The 21,166-nt window shown below is 38.6% G+C and overlaps 2 protein-coding genes across 6 annotated transcripts; both read left to right on the forward strand.

Annotated features, from left to right (window-relative positions):
- The first annotated feature begins 1,519 nt into the window (after nt 1-1,519).
- troap (trophinin associated protein) lies at nt 1,520-6,552 on the forward strand. Its single transcript, XM_053317559.1, has 9 exons — nt 1,520-1,555; nt 2,481-2,626; nt 2,726-2,780; nt 2,856-2,938; nt 3,040-3,117; nt 4,310-4,417; nt 4,516-4,813; nt 4,897-5,099; nt 6,277-6,552. The coding sequence occupies exons 1-9, from the start codon at nt 1,522-1,524 to the stop codon at nt 6,355-6,357; spliced, it is 1,086 nt and encodes a 361-aa protein (XP_053173534.1). The 5' UTR covers nt 1,520-1,521; the 3' UTR covers nt 6,358-6,552.
- A 2,327-nt stretch (nt 6,553-8,879) lies between these two features.
- pfkma (phosphofructokinase, muscle a) lies at nt 8,880-18,706 on the forward strand. Of its 5 annotated transcripts, none has more exons than XM_053317548.1 (21): nt 8,880-8,888; nt 10,135-10,212; nt 11,664-11,853; nt 12,261-12,426; nt 12,772-12,816; nt 13,298-13,406; nt 13,499-13,594; nt 13,689-13,781; nt 13,874-13,999; nt 14,131-14,195; nt 14,494-14,557; nt 14,707-14,853; nt 15,256-15,326; nt 15,422-15,509; nt 15,672-15,824; nt 15,910-16,074; nt 16,203-16,264; nt 16,356-16,467; nt 16,612-16,711; nt 18,299-18,404; nt 18,501-18,706. In XM_053317548.1, the coding sequence occupies exons 1-21, from the start codon at nt 8,880-8,882 to the stop codon at nt 18,640-18,642; spliced, it is 2,187 nt and encodes a 728-aa protein (XP_053173523.1). In that variant the 3' UTR covers nt 18,643-18,706. The 5 variants fall into 5 exon arrangements, with proteins under 5 accessions (XP_053173523.1, XP_053173521.1, XP_053173525.1 ...); XM_053317546.1 differs by lacking the exon at nt 8,880-8,888 and adding an exon at nt 9,879-9,952; XM_053317550.1 differs by lacking the exon at nt 8,880-8,888 and adding an exon at nt 9,879-9,952 and having other exon boundaries at nt 14,494-14,551.
- Nucleotides 18,707-21,166: the final 2,460 nt, after the last annotated feature.

Consider the following 21,166-nt stretch of genomic DNA (forward strand, 5'->3'; position numbering starts at 1 on the left):
ACAGGTTAGTATTAACATGCACAGTGCCTTGTTAAGGCAAGGCAAGGCAAGGCAGTTTTATTTATATAGCGCATTTCATACACAATGGCAACTCAATGTGCTTTACATAAAACAGAAAAACATGCAATTTGAGAAACATTAAAACATACAATTTTTTAATTGTAATAAAAACAAAGTACAGAAAAATAGAAAGAGAGAAATAAAATGCTAGAATAGAGCATTAAATATAAGATTGCAGCATAAAATAATAATTAGCTTTAAAATCATTAAAAGGACATAGAGTGCAAATGAAAGACTAAAATGTAAAGTGCTTTAAAAGAGCTCAATCATAAGCACGGGAGAAGAGAAATGTTTTTAACCTGGATTTAAAAATGTTCACAGTTGGGGCTGATTTCAGTTCTGCTGGTAGTTTGTTCCAGTTGTGTGCAGCATAACAGCTAAAAGCTGCTTCACCATGTTTAGTTTGAACTCTGGGCTCAACTATCTGACCTGAGTCAGTAGATCTCAGAGCTCTACTGGGTTTATATTCTACTAACATGTCATTTAAATGATGTTAAATATATAGTGTGATCACAGTAGATAAACAAGTTGTTTTTAAACTCATTCACAATTACTTGGTGCATTGTTATCACACCAAGTAAGGATATATGTACTGTCTAGTCATTCACAGACAAAGAAATGTACAATGAGTGACGTTACTAATGTTTTGGGGTCAATCAGGCCACAAAAATCTGTTAACCCTGTTAGACTTCTTATGAACACACTACTATAAAATTCCAAAACAGCAATCCAGACAGACTTTGGGATTTGGGAGGGGTGGTGCTGTGTAAAAATGATTATTAACACCAAATACAGAGCATAGTACGAATCCATCATATGTAATTCATGTTTTACAGAAACAGACTAATGATATATGTCATCAGTTCAAAGTCATTTTTATGAGCAATTCTCACAAAATTAGGAACATTCATTAAGTGTCAAGTTAGGGTTAAATACAGACACCTTCCACATGTCAAAAAAGCTCTGAGGAAATGTTTTAAGGCATCTTACCTAGTCTTATCACCAATGAAAGAACATAAAGAAATAATTTTTACTTTTTAAAATTGACTTTGTACACATTTGTTTCAGGATCAGTGAGTTCGGTGCAGTTCTTCTCAGATCCTGCTGCACTGAAAAGTATTCTCCTGAATGAAGGGGTGAAGCCTGGATTGCCTGTAGGTACCACACCCCGAAACTCAGTCCGTCCATCCGGCAGAGGGACTTCGATCTACACAGTATGTTTATGTTGAATTTATCACCATTTATTTATCTCATTGAAATTCCAGTCTGACTGTGCTGCTCTCAGTGTCTCTGGAATGAAGGAGTAAGGCAGTGATCTGCTTCACCGTCCAAACCCTCTAAATATCTGTTGAGTCAGTGTGATAAAAGTCTTCAGCTGCATCACTTTTGCTATAAATGCTGAAATTAAGCATCTGTTCTTTTTCTGGTTTAATCTTTTCACAGCCCCAGCGAGTGTCTGTCATGAAGAGTCGTCAGAAGGCTGAACCCTCTACAGGTTAGCATTAATATGCACTGTGTGTTATTAAATATATAGTATGTGATCACAGTAGATGTACACATAGTTTTTAAACTCATTCACAGTGATGGAGTGACATTAGAAATGCTGTGTCTTTTCATTTCATCATCATTTGTTTATTGTCAAAGCAGTGAGTGAATTACAGAGCAATGTCTTAACATGTTCATTTATGTTCTTGTAGAGCTACAACTAATTATTCAATTAAAGGAATCATTCAAAATTCCTAGAAAAGTTTCAGAGCTTTCTTGCTAAATAAGTTGTTATTGATGATGTTGTGTTTTGCTTAAACATCTATAAGATGTCAAATATGAGCCATGGTGATCTTTTTTTGTCATTGGTTCTACTAACATGTTAGTAAAAAAAGATGTTAGAATTGCAAGTTTTCTTTAATAGTCACTTTTATTAGTTATATTCATCCTTTATTATTTATTTAACTCTCTTACCGTAATTATTTGTTCTCTGTGCAAAGTTGTTGTTGTTTTAGGATTTAAATCTTATTTTTTATTCATTTTATTCTACACTTTTATTAATTTTTCCCCTGATCCTCTTACTTACAGTATGTCTGTGTTTTCATTTGATTGTATTTCACAGTCTCTGTAAAGCACAGTGATCAACTTTTGTTGTTTTTAAAGGACCAGTGTGTAGGATTTAGTGGCATATAGTGGTGAGATTGCAGATTTCAACCAAATAAACATCTCCCTCCCCATCCAAGTGTGTGGGAGAACCTGCAAAACACTCCTAAAGCATGAAAGAGCTTATCTAGAGCCAGTGTTTAATTTGTCCCAATGCATCTTTACACACTGGTCCTTTTTAAATGTGTCAATTTATATAGATACATAAATTGACTTGACTTGACATCAGGGTAGTCAGTTGAATCTACGCTCTTTGTGCACATTTTTTTCAGGATCAGTGAGGTCAATGCAGTTCTCTCCAGACCCCGCTGCACTGAAGAGCATCCTCCTGAATGAGGGGGTGAAGGCTGGACGGCCTGTGGGTGCCACACCTCGAAACTCAGTCTGTCCATCAGGCAGAGGGACTTCGATTTACACAGTATGTTCATTCTGAATGTATTCTCATATTTGCGCTGCTTCTTCTTCTTTAATTTGTTTGCACCACAAACAAAAACACATTTTTATTTACTGTTTTCAGGCCCAGAGAGTTCCAGTCAGAAAAAATTGTACAGAGGCAACCGGAGGAGCAGTGGGTAAGATGTGACATCATATTTCTTATCATCTTATGTTGTTTTACTCCAATGTGACCCAGCTTTTTTTATTCTCAGCAGTAACACTCAAAGAGACTCCGTCAAAGAAATGGACGCCACAGAGGGTTCGCGACATCAAGCATCAGCCCATGTCCACCATGGTCAGTATATAAATTATGTGCTGGGTGTTTATATTATGTCTGTTTGCCACCGTGCGTTTTCTCACAGTCATGTCTTGGTCTCATGATGCTGCTGTTTTTAGAAATGGCATCTGTCGACACCATACACCGGCACTCCCGGGCTGAGGCACTGCAACACCAACCTACAGCCACGCCAGGAGGTGAGAGCAGGAAATCACTATTTCATAATATGTAGAGAAAGCTTTTACACAAATCTGTTCTTAAGTGCCAAAAAATACAAAAACACTGTCTTATAAGAACAGAAATATAATCAGGACTTACAAAATTCAGGTAATAATTGTTCCAGAGAGTCTTAAAGGTTTCACTCAATTCAAGGCAGCTGTAACAGTTTGCTCACTTTTTGATTTTCAGTGTAGATACACTAAACATTTCAGAAATGTATAGGGGAGGCTTAATGAACAACATTTTCGACATTCTTGGCATATCTGCTGCATGTTCTGTACCTATGGTTTGAGCAGTATTTGTGTAGGAAATAAAAGCATACATATCATTTTGTAGGTCAGAAAATGCTAAAAAGTGGCTATAGCTTTAAGTAATATCATTCTTTGTTGGCAAAACTTTTACAACAACAAATATAAATCAAATCCTGTAAAAACTGAACACCCTCCTAACATTTACAAGATCTTGGATGTGGGATTTGACATTTTGGGATTAATAATTAAAGCTGGAGTACAGGATTTTTGTCTCCCACTTTCTCTAATAACATTGGAAAGTCTGGAGGTGCTGCACGATTCAATTATTTTATCCCCATTCAAGTAAGCGGAGCGCTGACTGGAAGTTAGCCACTCATTCAATGGAAGTCTGTGGTGCACATGCTCTACTCATAGATCATGCGTATGAATTAAAAACTCTGCATAGTGCGATAGAGAGAGAGATTTATCCGCCTTAACCAGCACTGTGTGAAGTTGTTTGACTTGAATGTAACAGATGTTCATGTACATGTGAAAGTTTCTCACTGCAGGTTTAAGTTATTAGATATTGCTGATAGTTGTGAAAGACTTTTGATATCATAACAACACCCTGTTATCTGGGATCGTGCTAAGATTTTGGGTGCTGAAGATGAATAAACCAATGAATTTACTATAGAGGTCAGTAGTTCATGGGCAGATTTCAGATTTTAAAAGCTGTTGGTGATGATACCTTCAGGAAGTGGCCTTAGTTCATATGGGGTAACTAATGATAAAATGTACACCAGATCATGTGGTATGTGTAACATTATGCATGCAGTTTAATCCAAAGCTATCATCACTGTATCTATTTCTGACGTGATGAAATGATGATACTGTGTTAAGTAGAAATCACATCTGATATGATTTACTTGTTTGTTTTCAGGAGGTCGTCCAGAGATTATTTGATGATCAAGAGGACGAGCGGAGCACAAATGTGGCCGAGAAAGATCCAGAGATACAAGCAGAGCAGCTCCCGGTTCAAGCTTCAACTGTATGAAACCAAATTCACAACTTACCATCACACAGAGATCCATATTGAATGAATTTGTTCATATATACGTTTTGTTTCCTCTTCACTCACTACTCTAGATTAAATCTCAGTGTGAAGAAAACTCAGAGACGAGCAGGACCAACAGCGAGGAGGATGAGGAGAACAAACAGATTATGGGAGGACAGCCATTCCTCCAAGCGCCTCAAAGACAGTCGGTCATTTTTTTCTCAGCAGGCAAAAATCTGTTAAGAGCTCCACGTTTTGAGAAGCAGGAGACCTCAGTCCATCAGGAGCAACACGGTCCTGTCTCATCAGAACAGGGAAAAGTGCTTCGGGTACATGAAGGAAAGTCATCTGTGTCAGAAACAAGCTGTCAGATGAAGAGTGTACACAGAGGTAACACTGACATCTCTTACAGCGCTACACATGCACTCCTCATACTGCCTACTTTTTTTTTTAAAGTGTGTTTCCTATTACAGACCTCACTGTTCAGAAGACTTGTGCTCTAAGTCCTGCCGTAGCGATACTGCGCAAGCGCCTTCCTCCCCTGGAAGAGCTGCTAATGGACGAGGAGGTGGCCACCTACACCTCGGTGACGGCCCCGGCTGCCAACGGGGTCCTCCCTCCTCGGCCTCGATGTGAAAATCCGGTGGCCTCCATCCTGCACCTCGAAGAGTCAATTGTGAGTACACAGCTTACAGTGAACATACAGACAAAAAGAATGAACAATGCTGTGTGACATTTTGACATTAAATTACTGATCCAACATATTTATATATTATTTTTGTAATATATTTATTGACACATTATTCATATCAATATATAAATGACACAAAAATCAATACCCAAAACCAAACTTTAAACATTTACACACACAAACACGAGGGGAGAGGGACAGAAGTAAGATGTTAGTAAGAGAAGTTTATCTTAACCACATATAAAGGACACAAAAGTACATCACAGTGCATCTATCTAGATCTATTATCTATATGTTACTGTTAATTACAGCCCACTGAAAATACAAGTATAAGAAAATCTAAACAGAAGAAGGTAAAACTCAGTTTACGTATACTTACAAATATGGTGAATAAATTAGTGGACAGTCCGTAAATGCAACAATGTACAATCATTTATCATGCATTTATCACACATTAGAAACACAGAGGGGTAACATTTATATAACATGCCCTTTTTATAATAATGAAAATCACATCTCTTCTAACCCCTCAGTGGACAGAATCCTTAGAGAGAAAAAAAAGTCACACATTCTCCACTCTCTGGAGAAAGAGAAAGCAATTCAAAAAGTGTGTGTTTCTCTGACGTGGACTCAAATCAGGGATGTTTTGTCTCACAAAAATCCAGAGATGCATACAATGAAAAAATAAAGAGGTAGATTGTACTTTAACCGTAATTGACTGAAAATTTACTAGAAGTCCTTCTTTTGCACACCGTGTGTGTTTATCATGGAGGCCGAAGACGATGTCATATGATCATTAAAGCAAAAATACAAAATATGCTTCCTAAAATTACTAATTGTTCCTTTAATGCATATTTTTTAGTAACGATGGTTGTTTGCAGTCCTAACTAGAGATGAGAGTTGTATACAAAGATGATATACATAACAAATTTCATGGTCATTTGAGTGATAGTTGTTCACCATCCTTACACTCTGCAGCCACCGAGAGGAAGAAAACAAATGGTTGTGGTAACAGTGATGACGTGTATTATCACAGCAGTGAAGGTTTTGAACAGAGATTCTGATGAATTGAGTGAAGGAAGAGTTAGCATTTTGGGAAATGTGCTCATTTGATAGTTAATATAAATATATATTATATATATATTTTTCTCTTTTTTTCCAGACATTTGTTCCAATTGACTTCAATCTCTCCTCCGGCCCTTCTTCTCCACTTAGAGGAGATGATATGATGCATGAGAGATAATGATTTGCACTACAAAACAGATACAGTATTTTCTCTACTTTTCTTTTCTTTTTTCTTTTTTCTTTTTAAAAAACATGAAACTGTTAGTCCAACACTGTCGGTGCCAGCCTGAGTATGAGACCAAAGAACACTGCTGGTATCATTTTTGTTATAAACCCGTCAATGTCTTTTGTCTTAAGTTTTGTTCTTTTGAATAGTCCAGCTTTTATACTGTCAGCACTCATGTTTGTCAATAATGTAGAGGAATACTTATTAGAAATAAAGTTTATGACATGAATAGAAAACTACATATGAGGAAAATATTGTAAAAGGTCAATGAAGACTTGATCAGTGTTATAACTGTAGTGTATGTATAGATCGGGGTGGTGTACAGCACTGTTATCTGCAGCTGTAGCTGAAGATGTAAATTAGGTTGGTGGTTTGATTCCCAGTGTCTGGTCCACCTGTCAAAGTGTTCTTTTACTCACCACCCAAAAAAACAGTGTTAATCTATTGAATGGTTGGTAAAGATTTGAACACTCACTAACCTTTTGGCTAGTGGACAAAAAGTGAATTTTGAACCCTGACCGTCTGACCTTACATTGCAGATCGCTGCCATCAGTGTGTGAATGAGAAGCAAAATTATAGAGCTTTGATAAAACCACTAAATAACTGCTAACTGCTTTATTTGTGAAGTTTGTAACTGCGGATTCAAAGTAACTCACTCTCCATGTACAGTGTTTATAATAAATGTATATATGTTACTGTCTGGCCGTGTGTGACTCTTCTTTCAGTTCATGACTTATTTATGGGCACATAATGTTCAGTTTACTTGTCATGCATGTGAAAGCATGTATGATGATGACTCATGAGGAGCTTTACAAATATAACAAGTTATCTCAGTTTTGGGTGTGGAGGGCAAGGAGTTTGAAAAAGGAGGGTGTTGACCCAGCACAGAGGATACTGACACATGATATTAATCTCTTGCATGGTTTTTAAAGTGGGGAAATTACTATTTCCATTCTAATTTAATCTATAATCAACACAATGACTTGACAATGAATTTCATATCCTTTCTGCAATAAAACAACTAAAAGCATACATTTTATGAGTTGGGGGTCCAGGTCTGATTTGTGCCAGTTTCAGTGTCCTTGTTGGTAAAAAGTTTGAGAAGCACTGTGTTACATAGTTGGAGATCCAGTGTTTCCTGAAACATCTCAGCAATTAATTGTTACTCATCATTAAAAATACAAAATATTTGCTGGTAAATTTTAACTCAGTAAATTGAATATTTTATTGTTTTTGTTTGATGATGTTACATTGAGCAGAACTTGTAATGGTCAGTTTTTCAGTTTCTACACTCTTACTTTCAATATTATCTGTAGACTTATTGATTAATCTGAAGAAAAAAACTGACAAAATTAATTGTTAATGAAAGAAATGATTAGTTACAGCCTCAGAGAGGATCTCTCAGCCTCTGGTTTTGAGAATTATTTAATACAAAAATCCCTCAAAACTTGTTAGTGTGATACTAACTTTAACTTTTATCACTATAACAATATTTTAATTGGACTGCCAATGTGTCTATCAGACCTTCTTGCTTTTCTTTTTGCTGAAGTGTTAAGTGATGCCTTGTCTACTCACATGGAGTCCTCCAGATTACCACATGGAAACGAGCATCTTCATGACATGATATAAGATATGCCATATTGTATATCCTGGTCAGTCAGAAGACAGTAATCGTACATGTGAAACACACCCTGCAGCTGAATCAGCTCGACTCTGGAGAACAGTTAACATTTAGGATGTTAAATGTCAAACCTAACGAGAAGTTCCTATAGACTGAATAGTTTATATGACAAACTTCAAGAAACCAAAAATTACGACGACATGAAATCAAGCAAATCAAGCTGTGACTGTTTTTATGCTACATATGATTGCTACATTTTCATATTTGTCATTGATAAACATTTTGCTGATTGAATAATAATCTGTTCATTGACACATTTCTTGAGCAGGTTCCTTCATTTTAGGAGCATTTGAGTTGAAGCTGTTCATTTCATGTGTAGAGGTGACAAAATCCACAAAAAATGTAATAATTTTCCTTTAAAATCCTTTTCATTATTTTGTTTTATTGATTAATTAATTAATTGATTATTAATTAGAAAACGGGAAAATACATGGGTTTGAATGTTGCTGATCAGAATTACTTTAATTATGTTTTTCAGTCTACTGCAGGTGGTTACAGGCCTTGATGTATATTTAGTAGACTTGTGTGAGTGAGTGGGGGGTGTTGGTGGGAGGGGGCTCAGGACAGGGTTAGGGACAGTAGTCTATAAAGCCTGCGCCGTGAATCACCCTCCTCTGAGAAGTAGAGAGTGAGGGAAGAGCAGCCTCCCTCTATTATTTCTCCTTTTCTTTTCTCTTCATTGTAGCCACCTGTATGCCTCACTCTGGAAACATGTCTGAGGATCTTCACCCAACCATGGACCCCACAAAGATGGGGATTGGACGCTCCATCGCTGTGCTGACATCAGGAGGAGATGCCCAAGGTAAGCAGGGGATGATATCTGCAGGGAGACATGCATTTAAACACACTCGCAGACTTATTTTCAATTTTTGATAAAGAACAACAGAGGGACAATCTGGTGGACAGCATCTTCCAGCAGATGCAGACTCCATCTTACAGGGTCCAATAAAGTATCATGTTAAAGCTCTGACTGCATGGCACCCTTAACTAGCCTGAGAGCCACAAGAACAGTTATCAGGTTGGCTCAGTTGAAGGCCACCTGTCAGATATTAATGGATGTTTGGCTGTAAGTCCTATTTGATGTCAGTGTGATGAGAAGAGTAAGATTACGTCTTTGATTTACAGAACCAGCAGTGTTGGTTTAGCTATAAAGTATATCTTCACACATCATAAAGTCCAAAAACTGTCATTGTTGGCTAAAATTGTGTAGCAGATTTTGACTTTACAAATCAAATATGAGTTTTGTTGGGGTTTTTATGTATAGGAAATCATCCATACAGGTTGACTTTTCCTTTGTTAAACCTCAATGTTGAGCATTAAGCTGGTACTCTGGTTGAATCTCAGCTGGATGATGTCTCATAATCATTGCATATTGCTGGCAATCTTTATTCACCCTTTGTGTGGTGGCTTTATGTACCCTCTTGTCCTAGTGCGTTCCCTTATTTCACGTCTTTGGGGCTAATTTTAGTGGCAGTGACCTTTTTCTGGTATGGAGGAAAGAAACGCCCCCATCCACAGCTGCTGTTTGGTGAAACAAGAGCTGCAACATGCCAGTCTGCCACAACACAGCCTCACACTGTGGGCTTTAGTGTACTGCTTATTCAGGGGCAAGATGGTCCGCAAGACATACAGTACCATAAACTCAAAGGTCAAGTTACTTAAAGGTCAAATGGATCAAATAAATCTTTGGCTGGTTATCTAACAGGTCAATTAAAATAATGTCTGTCATTGTTTAATTATTATGTGGGTAAATCAGTCGTAACAAACAATGTCACCTGTGTGTGTGTCTCAGGTATGAACGCTGCCGTGAGAGCCACAGTCAGAGTTGGACTCTACACTGGAGCTAAAGTCTACTTTGTTCATGAGGTATGCGCTTCATACAGACTACATTACACCAACATGCCATGATATTGCAAATAAATACAAAACAGAGACTCATAAGCTTCTAAGACATAAATACATTATGAAAGTATTTAAAGACAATTTGTTGTCTGCAGTGAAATGATTTGCAGTGGCAGCAGTATTAACAGTGTCAATGTGTGCTGCAGGGCTACCAGGGCCTGGTTGATGGAGGAGACAACATCCGCCCTGCTACATGGGAGAGCGTCTCCATGATGCTGCAGCTGGTGAGTGACATGCAGCCAAATAAACACACACAGTTTCATTCACCAGCAAGAACCACTTTTTGTAGAACTGACACTGGATGAAATATGCACAAATATCTACATGTGACAGAACAGAGGTGTTTATTTGTGCCATTAAAGGGTTGGTTCAACCAAATGATGAAAGCTAGATGAATGCCACTACTTTAGTGCAGTGGACGTGAGAGAGATTTTGTTTGTAGTTGTCACAGCAATGAAAAATTACAGTTTAAAAGGTTGACAACAACATTGTCAGAAATTTTCATGGGGTCTATTTCTATGGTATAAACAGTAAATGTAAAAGTCTAAAACTGAAGGCCTCCTCTCAGACAAAGCTTGGGAAATGCACCCCCAATTATGCTTACTCAGTTTCACTCAATTAGCCATAGTCTGGTATTTACGTAACTTCAGTCAACACCAAATGAATAAAAAAGCATTCAAAAATAATGTACCTCTCAACTATCTCTTTAACCAAATCACACACATTTAGGCTATTTTATGTGATCTCTTTTTGATAACTAGTGTAATATTTTTTCATTTTCATTCACCAAACCTTCCCTGAAGCCCCCTTTGAGAGGCCCCCTCCCACTTTGAAAACCTCTGATCTAAAGTAGGACACTTATTATCCACACATGAATCATCATTATGTCTGAATTAGAATTACTGAGCTGCTGATCGGAGTGTCTGTGGACTCTTGGTCTTGTGACACCCTTTGTTGAACTTTGGAAATGTCATTCTTTATTGCTGGGAGTAGCACAAATACAATCCCAGTCACCCCACCACAGCAGAAATTGTAGAGACAAGTGTCTACCAACTTGTCCTCATAAAAGTGGAATTATCTGTCCGGGAGGATATATTTTTTGAAATTTGGATGAACAAATATTTTACTTGTTGAAGAACTGTGAATCTATCCTTTAACACAAGTGAAAAGCTTCCTCCATGTCTCAAACTGATAACATGAGTTGAGTGATGATATTAAAAGGCCGCCGCTGCCCTGTGACCGAAAGATTGGAGGTGCAGTAATACTGTGATCTTATGACTCACATTTCTTCCCATCATCTGTTTAAATAAAGAGACCTGGCAGTGATGAAGGCATTACATGTGAAGATTCATGAAATGTGGCCAGGCCACATAGGCCACAGCAGATTTGTAGGATATCACTTTTAAAATGCCTTACTCATTTATCCAGCATGATGCAACCTCACCTGATGTTACTTACTACTACTACTACAAGACATCTTAATGAGTCTGATGCCACAGCGTTATTAAAGCTGCCCTGACACTCATCCCACCACAGGGATTAATATCTAAAGGGTAACTCTGGATGTTTGTAATGGGAAAAACATTGTCACAAGTCTTCGTCCTTCTAAGCAAGAAAATGTTGGTGTATCAGTAACTGTGTTGAAAACAGTTTCTCCTCTTTCTTCACATGTAAGGGAGGAACTGTCATCGGCAGTGCTCGCTGCCAGGACTTCAGAGCCAGGGAAGGTCGTATGAAGGCGGCCCACAACCTGGTGAAGCTGGGAATCACCAACCTGTGCGTGATTGGAGGCGACGGCAGTCTGACTGGAGCCAACGCATTCAGGACTGAGTGGAGTGGACTGCTGGCTGACCTGCTCAAAGCTGGTAATGAGACACACTCATAATAATGAAATAATAATGTAATAATGTGTCCTGAGTGAAGTCTGTAAAATCCTTCAGCCTTATCGCCCTCAGCTCAGTCTATGCACTCTTCATTCAGAGCTTCTTTTCTTATCCATCACTAAGTTAGTTTGTGTAAATGTGACTTTTGGGGAGTATGCATTACTAATCCAGACATCCAGATGAGATGATGACAGTTTTATATGCTGCACTATTACCTACCATGCAGAGGAAACCTCTGTCAACATCTGATATATAATCTAATCTAAGAAAAGAAGAGGATTTTTTAAACATGAATCAATAAAACCTTTTACAACTTTAAATCTTACTATAGGCATTAAATGTTTCTTGTTCTTACTGATAAAACATCTGATTTTTTGCATTTTCTGCAGGTAAGATTACAGAAGCAGATGTAAAAAAATCCTCCCATCTGAACATCGTTGGCATGGTCGGCTCCATCGACAACGACTTCTGTGGTACTGACATGACCATTGGCACCGACTCTGCTCTGCACCGCATCATTGAGGTGGTGGACGCCATCACCACGACTGCACAGAGGTCAGACATCACTGTAACCCTACCTGAGATACATATTATTCATCAGTGAGGGTGAAATTAGATTATACTGTAGCAGCAACAGCAACAGTGGGTATTTGTGTGTACCTTAATAAAGATTTAAGAAAAACAGTGACATATGAAGCAATTCAGAGACCCATTAAATACTGACCACTGACAAATTAAAGAGGAATAAAGATGCTTGCTTCTTGGATTTACAAGCTTATATAGTGTGAGTGAAAACACTGGATTTTCAGATGTGTAAATGTGTGTAATCGGACTGATGTTGTGACTTTTTATTCATCATGGTTACCTTCTTTCTTATTTGTGACATATTTTCCTCCACAGCCACCAGAGGACATTCATCCTGGAAGTGATGGGCAGACACTGTGGGTCAGTAGCTTGTGTGTTTAGTTGATTTGTGTGTGTGTGTGTGTGTATGTGTGCGTATGTGTGTGTTTGTGTTTGTGTTGATAAGAATACATGTGTGAGTGTATGAAGTGAACATATAACCTATCGAAGCATGATGTTTACACTGATATTTTGTAAACTTATTCTTAATTTAAATATTTTTTTTAGTATACCTGTTTAAGCATGAATGCTAAAAAATGCTCACATTCATTTCAATCCCAGAAAACAATTAATCTTAATAAACGATTGTACATATTGTCAAAATTTCTCTATCAAGGCATTCTGGTGATGAAGCAGTTTAAGATGCTGCTTGTGTATTTGACCCCAGTTTGAGTCTAGCTGAGGATCTTTGTTGCTTATCATCCCTCGACTTTTTCCTCTCACATCGCTGCTGTCATCTTTTAAAATAAAGACAAAAAAATAACTCAATATCTCTAATATGTGTGTGTGTGCCGGGCTGAAGGTACCTGGCCCTGGTGACAGCTCTGGCCTGTGGTGCAGACTGGGTGTTCATTCCTGAGATGCCCCCAGATGAGGGCTGGGAAGACCACTTGTGCAGGAGGCTGGCAAATGTATGTGTCCCTTTATGTGCAGATGTTCTAAACACACACAACATGTTTCATTCAGAGTGCACAACATTATGTCCTCTCGTTGTTTCTCTCAGCAAAGGGCCAGAGGTTCTCGTCTGAATGTGATCATCGTAGCTGAGGGTGCAATGTCCAGAGACGGTAAACCAATTTCATCTGAGGAGATTAAAAAGGTGAGCCCTGTTCTCTAGTGTCAGTAGAGTAAAGTGCTGCTACATGTCACAGTGACAGTATGACAGACCAACAGCTGGATTTCTTTGTCTCCAGTTGGTTACTGACAGGCTTGGCTTTGATACTCGCACCACCATCCTTGGACATGTACAGAGAGGAGGCACACCCTCTGCCTTCGATAGAATCCTGGTAAGTAAACACAAAATACAGCTGTAGCTCTGCCTCGCATCCCATACACACTTGATGATCTGACTGTGTGTATGTGTGTGTGTATCGTGCAGGGCAGCAGGATGGGTGTGGAGGCCGTGATGGCGTTGCTGGAGGCCACTCCCGACACTCCTGCCTGTGTGGTCAGTCTCTCTGGGAACCAGGCAGTCAGACTGCCGCTCATGGAGTGTGTGCAAGTGGTACGTACATTTTTTTTTTTCTCACTTTCTTAGGATGTTGTGCTACTCGTTTTGGAGGATATGTGTCCACAGGCTGAGATTTCTATGTCTTTCTTCTTCTTACACTCTCTGCCCCTCTCTTTACTTTACAGACCAAAGATGTGACTGCTGCCATGGCTGAGGGCAGATTTGAGGATGCTATCAAGCTCAGAGGAAAGTAAGAACAATGTCCTTTTAAATGTATAGGAATGTAATCTGAATAGCACCACAACCAATTTAACAAATCCATCAGAGTTTTGTCTTTTTGAGATCACAGTCTGTGAATTGAACATAGAAAATATACAGGAGCAATAAAAACCGGTACATAAAACATGTAAAAACATTGCAAAGTAAATAATGAAAAGGAGAATGAGATTAGAGCCACCCCTATGAAATGATAAAATATATTGGAAAAACATTGGCATGATGAAAGAAAAAATAACAGACACTTACACAACCTTATTCATGGTGTGCAGGAGTTTTGAAAACAACTGGAACACATACAAGATGCTGGCTCACATCAATCCCCCAGATGTTAAGGTGAGAACCATCCATTTGCTAAAAATCACTCAATACATCAGTAAAGATTATTCTTAATTTAAAAAAGAGAAGAAGAAGAATGAATTGTGTAGTAATTGTACTAATTGTAGTAACCCTTCAACCATCTCCTTTTCTCTTTGTCTTAACAGAGCAACATCAATGTGGCCATCTTGAATATCGGTGCTCCCTGTGCTGGTATGAATGCAGCTGTCCGTTCAGCAGTCAGGATGGGTATTATCCAGGGTCACAACATGTTTGCTGTCCACGACGGCTTTGACGGTCTGGCTCAAGGACAGGTAACTGTCATCATAAACTGAGGAATCCAAGAAAAACTTACTTCTGTTACATCTTGGTTTAAGATTCTTGTTGCTTTATAAATGGCCACATGATCTGTAGTAGCAAGAATTAGTCTCCTGTTCTCTTATCAACTTTCCACAAACATCTATTGAAATCTGAAGTAGTGTTTTGTAGTTTTTGAGGCATCTGAAGATCATGATTAAATGGATAGTAGAGGATTAAATGCACTTCATTCCCAACCTCATCCAAATCCCAAAGGTCACACTTTCTGGCCTTCAGTTTGGGAGTGAATAGAAAATGAAACCCAAAGGGAACTTTTTGTTATTTGTCACTGTTTCCCAGTTGTTGTTGCATGTGTTATAATATTTGATATATTACATTTTCAATAATTCTCACTACAGGTTGAACCTATCAACTGGACCACAGTGAGTGGCTGGACTGGAAAAGGAGGCTCAATGTTGGGCACCAAGAGGTAAAGAGTAAATTATTTATTTTCTTTGCTGTAAAGAAAACCTGGATTTTGTCAACTTACACAATAACTGTGTAATTTGTCTTCGTTTTCCAAAGGACTCTGCCAGCTAAAATCCTGGAGGGAATCAGCCAGAACATTGCCAAGTTCAACATCCACGCTTTGGTGATTATTGGTGGATTTGAGGTGAGATGTTACAGCCATTCTTCTCCTTTAAAACCAAAAGTTATGCAAATATTAGCAGGTTTTTCTCTAAATTTCAATGATAAATCCATCCCTAGTTTGAAAGCTGACAGTCATTGCCCTCTTTTAGAAACACACAAACTAATACACTTTCATCTTTTGCAGGCCTATGTAGGAGGCCTGGAGTTGGTTCAGGCCAGAGAGAAATATGAGGAGATGTGCATTCCCATGGTGGTTATTCCCGCCACTGTCTCCAATAATGTCCCCGGCTCCGACTTCAGCATTGGCGCTGACACGGCCCTCAACACCATCACCTCTGTCAGTGCCTTAACAGTAGATACACACACACATAAATGCAAAAACAATCAGGCGCTAAACACATTTCTGCTGTTTTCTTCTACAGACCTGTGACAGAATCAAGCAGTCCGCAGCAGGGACCAAGCGCCGTGTGTTCATCGTTGAAACCATGGGTGGATACTGCGGTTACTTGGCCACCATGGCCGGTCTGGCTGCAGGTGCCGATGCTGCCTACATCTATGAGGAAAAATTCAGCATTAAAGACCTGGAGGTGAGCTGATGATCATGAGGGACCAGCACCTGTTTACCCAATATTTCTGTTGTAGTCTTTGCACACTGAGTAGTGACGTAGTGACGTTTTCTGAGCATGTGATCAGTGGTTTTGGGTGGTTTCTACAGATGAACGTCGAGCATCTTTTGCACAAGATGAAGACAACAGTGAAGAGAGGTTTGATTCTCAGGTAGGTTTTTGTTCAAGTGTGACCCAGAGCACCTGTAATTACTAATATACTGTAAGTCTACAATGATCTGTCACTGTTCCTTCTACAACAGGAATGAGAGCAGTAATGCCAACTACACCACTGACTTCATCTTCAACTTGTACTCAGAGGAGGGCAAAGGCATCTTTGACTGCCGCAAGAATGTTCTCGGACACATGCAGCAGGTCCGTTTGTTTGGTCAAGTGTTAATATGAATCATGATATATAAGTTAGGATCCACTGTGAATGTAAAGGAACAGATTCTGTCCTTGTGTTTTTGCATTTCAACATAATTGATACTAAACTTGTCTGCCTTCTTTTAACCACAGGGTGGTACTCCAACACCCTTCGACAGAAACTTTGGCACAAAGATGGGTGCCAAGTCTGTTCTGTGGCTGACAGAGAAGCTGAAGGAGTGCTATAGGCATGGTACGTTGACCCAACATCAAATAACCCTTCTGCACAGTTTTAAGAATTAGTTCATTTGTGGGCTGCAGCTGTAATGCTTACTCTTCAGTATTGACTAGATAGTTACTGCATTAATACTGCTTTCAGGTCATGGGTTAATAAGAGCACAGGGACAGTTTCTTCTATCAAACCTTTCTACTTTAATGTCCACTGCAATAGTAGGACAAAAGCACACCAACAGCAAACATGACACATCAACTGAAGTTTACAGCAGATCTGAGTGAGAGTCTCAGTCTACACAAACATCCCACATTATTTCAAAGTATAAGTCATACTATATGAACTATAAGTAAAAGAAATATATTACTTAAGTATATGTTTGAGGTATCTACTTGGGTATTCCAATTGTATGCTATATTTATACATTTTCTCCACTACATTTCAAAGGCATTTAATTTACCTTTATCTGACAGTTTTACTTACTAGTTACTATTTTAGTTATTTTAGTTACATAGTTAGGTCTGAATAACAATAGGTTTACATGCAAAACCTTTGAGATTATAATACTGTTGTACTTTTACTTTGATTTGAATATTTTTACATTATTTCATGACTTCTTTTACTTAGTAAGGAAAGGATCTGAGTATTTCTTCGGCTGCCAACAAGAGTTGGCAGAGAGATACATTATATGTCATGTAAAGGATGCATACAACTCCACTATACACCCCCAACCTCACATGGCAGATCAGATCACAATTTGGTACGTCTCACCTACCTACACACCCATTGTTAGCGTCAATCTGTGACCACAAGGACTGTGAGGAGGTGGTCACAGGCAGCAATTATGACTCTTTGGGGGTGTTTTGAGCCCACAGACTGGATTACACTTGAGTCCCATTTACATACATTAACTCCATGACTGACTACAGTACATCAACTTTGGGGATAACATCATCCCACCAGGACACTGTGATGCTTCCCCAATAATAAGCTCTGGGTCACCAGTTACCTGAAGGAGCTGCTGAGCCTTCAGGGATGGGGACAGTCAATTACTGAGGAGCGTGTAGAGGGAGATAACCCTAACCCTGCAAAAAAAAAAAGTGCAGGATGTGTGTTCAGAAACGAAAAAGAATATGGGATTCAAGATGAAGGGGGATCAGGCGGAAGGAGGTCTGGACAGAGCCAGAGAGTGGAAAATGTTCTTCAGCAGGTTCAGCAGCCTCCTCCTCCCCCTCATCCCCTGCCCCCTTCCCCCAGCCACACAGAACCAACACCCTCCCTGCCCCCAAAGCTGCTTCCCTCTCAAAGCCCTCTGGTGATCAAGACCACAGTGTCATACTGTGCCTCCCCTCACCACCCAACCCCCACCATAGACAACACCTCTCCCTACATCAAGAAACATGAACCCCCTCCACCTTTCCCCACCCATTTGTCTTGTTTCCAGCACTCAGGTAAAGAGACACCAGGGTCCTGAAGGCCTACACAGGTCTAAGTGGAGTTCTACAGCACCTCTTTAACCTTAGCCTGAACAAAGGAGAAGGTTCCACTCCTGTAGACATCCTGCCCACATGACATGTTAACTAAACCATTTCACTTCTTCTTCTGTAGGTCGTATCTTTGCCAACACACCAGACTCCGCCTGCGTGCTGGGCATGAGGAAGAGGGCGCTCACCTTCCAGCCTCTTGCTAATCTGAAGGACGACACAGATTTTGAGTAAGATTTATATTTTCCATACAACATATTGTCCTACAAGTAAGAAATAATGGTAATGGTGAATGTCTGCAATGACCTCTGCTCTGTCTGCTGCAGTCACCGCATCCCAAAGTCACAGTGGTGGCTGAAGATCAGGCCCATCATGAAGATCCTGGCCAAGTACAACATCAAACTAGACACATCTGAGCATGCCGACATGGAGCATGTGATCAAGAAGAGAACTAATCTCAGTATGTAGATTCAGTTAGTTCCCAAGGAGCACACAGACAGATAGTGGACATTTTTATGTTCGATTACAACCTTCTTTTTTTTTTTGTCCAACAACCAACCCTTTATGATCTTTACTGTGTGCTCTCTTGGAGAACCCAGAGTTGTGCATCACCTCTAAGTCTCAGTACTTTCAATGTGTCAATTTAGCAGAAGGTAAGATTTCTAGACATGGATTAAAGATATATTTCAAACATCAAGTTGCATCGTTTGTGATTTGTGTTTGAGTAAAATGTGAATTGGATACAGTGAGGAGACTCTTACTCTGTTTGCATACAACATCAAAACACACATAATACACACAGTAAATAAAGGTGTGGGAGCTGTATAACCTGGTTTTTTAACAAGCAGCTGTGATTCAGGATAAATAGGACCCAGGTGTGCATGTGGAAAACAGCCACAAAAAGGAAAACGGTGATTCAGCAAACAGTTAATGTTCATCCCTTCATCCATCTTTCACCTGCAGCTGTAAGTGGGTAAAGATAGAGACACACACACTGCAGTCTATGTGACATCCCTGTCGCACTGATCCCCTTACAATATTTACCATTATTAGTTAGAAAAATGTCCTCTGAATTGACTGCAGGTAAAGAGAAGACACATGTGACTCAAAACAGGGGTTGCATTGCAGCCTGAAGACTTACATTTGATTAATCTGACTTACTAGGTTATATTTAGTTTAGAACCTGCAAAACCTGCCTCTTAATCACTTAACAAACAATGTCTGTGGATTTTCTCGGTCATCCAGGTCAGACGATTAATAGCTGTACTTGTTGTGAATCAGTAGATGTAACATGACAGGATGTTTGATGTTAAACTTGAATACCTTGGTTACTAAATCATAATATGCACCATTTTAAAATGAGTTTAGTTTAGTTTAGTTTTTTATTGACAGGAATCTTACCTGTGAAGCCAATCTATCTACTTTACAGATAATCCAACAAGATACATTTATTATTAGTTTAACACTTTATGACCTACCTTTAATCAAATTTTTGGGGTTAATTAAAGTGCTTTCAGTTGCTTATCACAGGTTCCTGATTACATTTCAAAAAAGTGATTATATCACTTTTCTTTCTTTGCTCTCTTTGTCTTTTTTACTTCACACAAGAGGTCACAGACCATTCATTCAACCTGCTGATAGTCACTGGAACACCATGTACATATGCATATTAACACGATAGCAGTGTATTTACTCAATGTAGAGATAATTGCAGAGCAAATAAAAACAGAAACATACTTTCCTAGTCTTACTGGGCACCAAGGTTATTATAGTTTTGAAATTTTCTTTAGTTTTTATTTTTCTTTAGTTTTTCAGTTTGCTTTTTTATTTCAGTTTAGTTTTAATTAGTTCAACAAGTGATTTAGTAGTTTCAGTTTAGTTTTTATTTAGTTTTAGTCTTAGTCTTAGTTTTTCAGGTATTAAGAGAAAGCCTTGACTTTTAGAAGCTGATAAAGGATGAAAGAATGAGTGACACCAAATATGGTTTATCAAGTCCTTTTTTATTTCATACTTTAACCACGGCTGCTGCAGGACAGGAAGTAATCGAGGGAGAAAACAAAACGACAACGATCTGCAATTCAGTTTAGTTTAGTTAGTTTTACATTGTTCGTTGTAGTTTTTATTTAGTTTTCGTTTTTTTGTGTGTTTTTTTTTTAAATTGTAGTTTTTATTTTAATTTCAGTTAACTAAATTATTTTATCAATGCTAGTTTTAGTGTTAGTCTTAGTTTTAGTTAACTATAATAACCCTGCTGGGCACATGAAGAAATATTACACTGGAACATGTTCAAGAATACACACAAAACACAACCTAATACAAGAACAAAAGTATCTTAATTAACAATTTGATTTAAACAGGGAAATAATTCAGTGTCTCAGAGTTGTATAATTTAATTAAATAAATATGGTTTCACATCAGGAAAGAAAGCAATGGCATTTTTTGTCATCTTATGAGCCCTGTTTGGGTGTCATTCTCTCAGAACAAGTCCTAAAAGATCCCTTCCAGACATGTTTTCAGTTGTATATAAGATACTCTTCTTTGAATAACACTCAGTGTTTGAGATGCTTTTTCCAGTTAAAAGTTGTATTAACACGTTAGAGTCCTTGAAATTGAGCCTTAAGTGTGAACTCAATACAAGTTTCCACATCACACTTGTGTATGTTGAATCTTCGACCAGGATTGGCTTCCAAACTATTTGTGATGTTTAAAATCATATTTTCAATGAGCACAAAGAAACTTTCCACTTTCTGCAGATAAACGTGAAAATAGCCTTCAAGTGTCAAACTCTGCACATATATAATTCTGCACAGTGACGCTCAAACAAGAATAAAAACATATTTTTGAGATGAGAGAGACTTTATGGTGCAATAAAGGATGTCAGACTGAGACAAAAAAGGATCAAGACCAGCTTGAATTAATCTTTGTATAATCAACTCAGAGTTTGACACCAGAAGACTGTTTTCACAATTATCTGCTGAAAGTTCCTCTGAGC

Source organism: Scomber japonicus, chromosome 4 (genome assembly GCF_027409825.1).
Source record: "Scomber japonicus isolate fScoJap1 chromosome 4, fScoJap1.pri, whole genome shotgun sequence".
In the NCBI taxonomy this organism is placed as follows: Eukaryota; Metazoa; Chordata; class Actinopteri; order Scombriformes; family Scombridae; genus Scomber; species Scomber japonicus.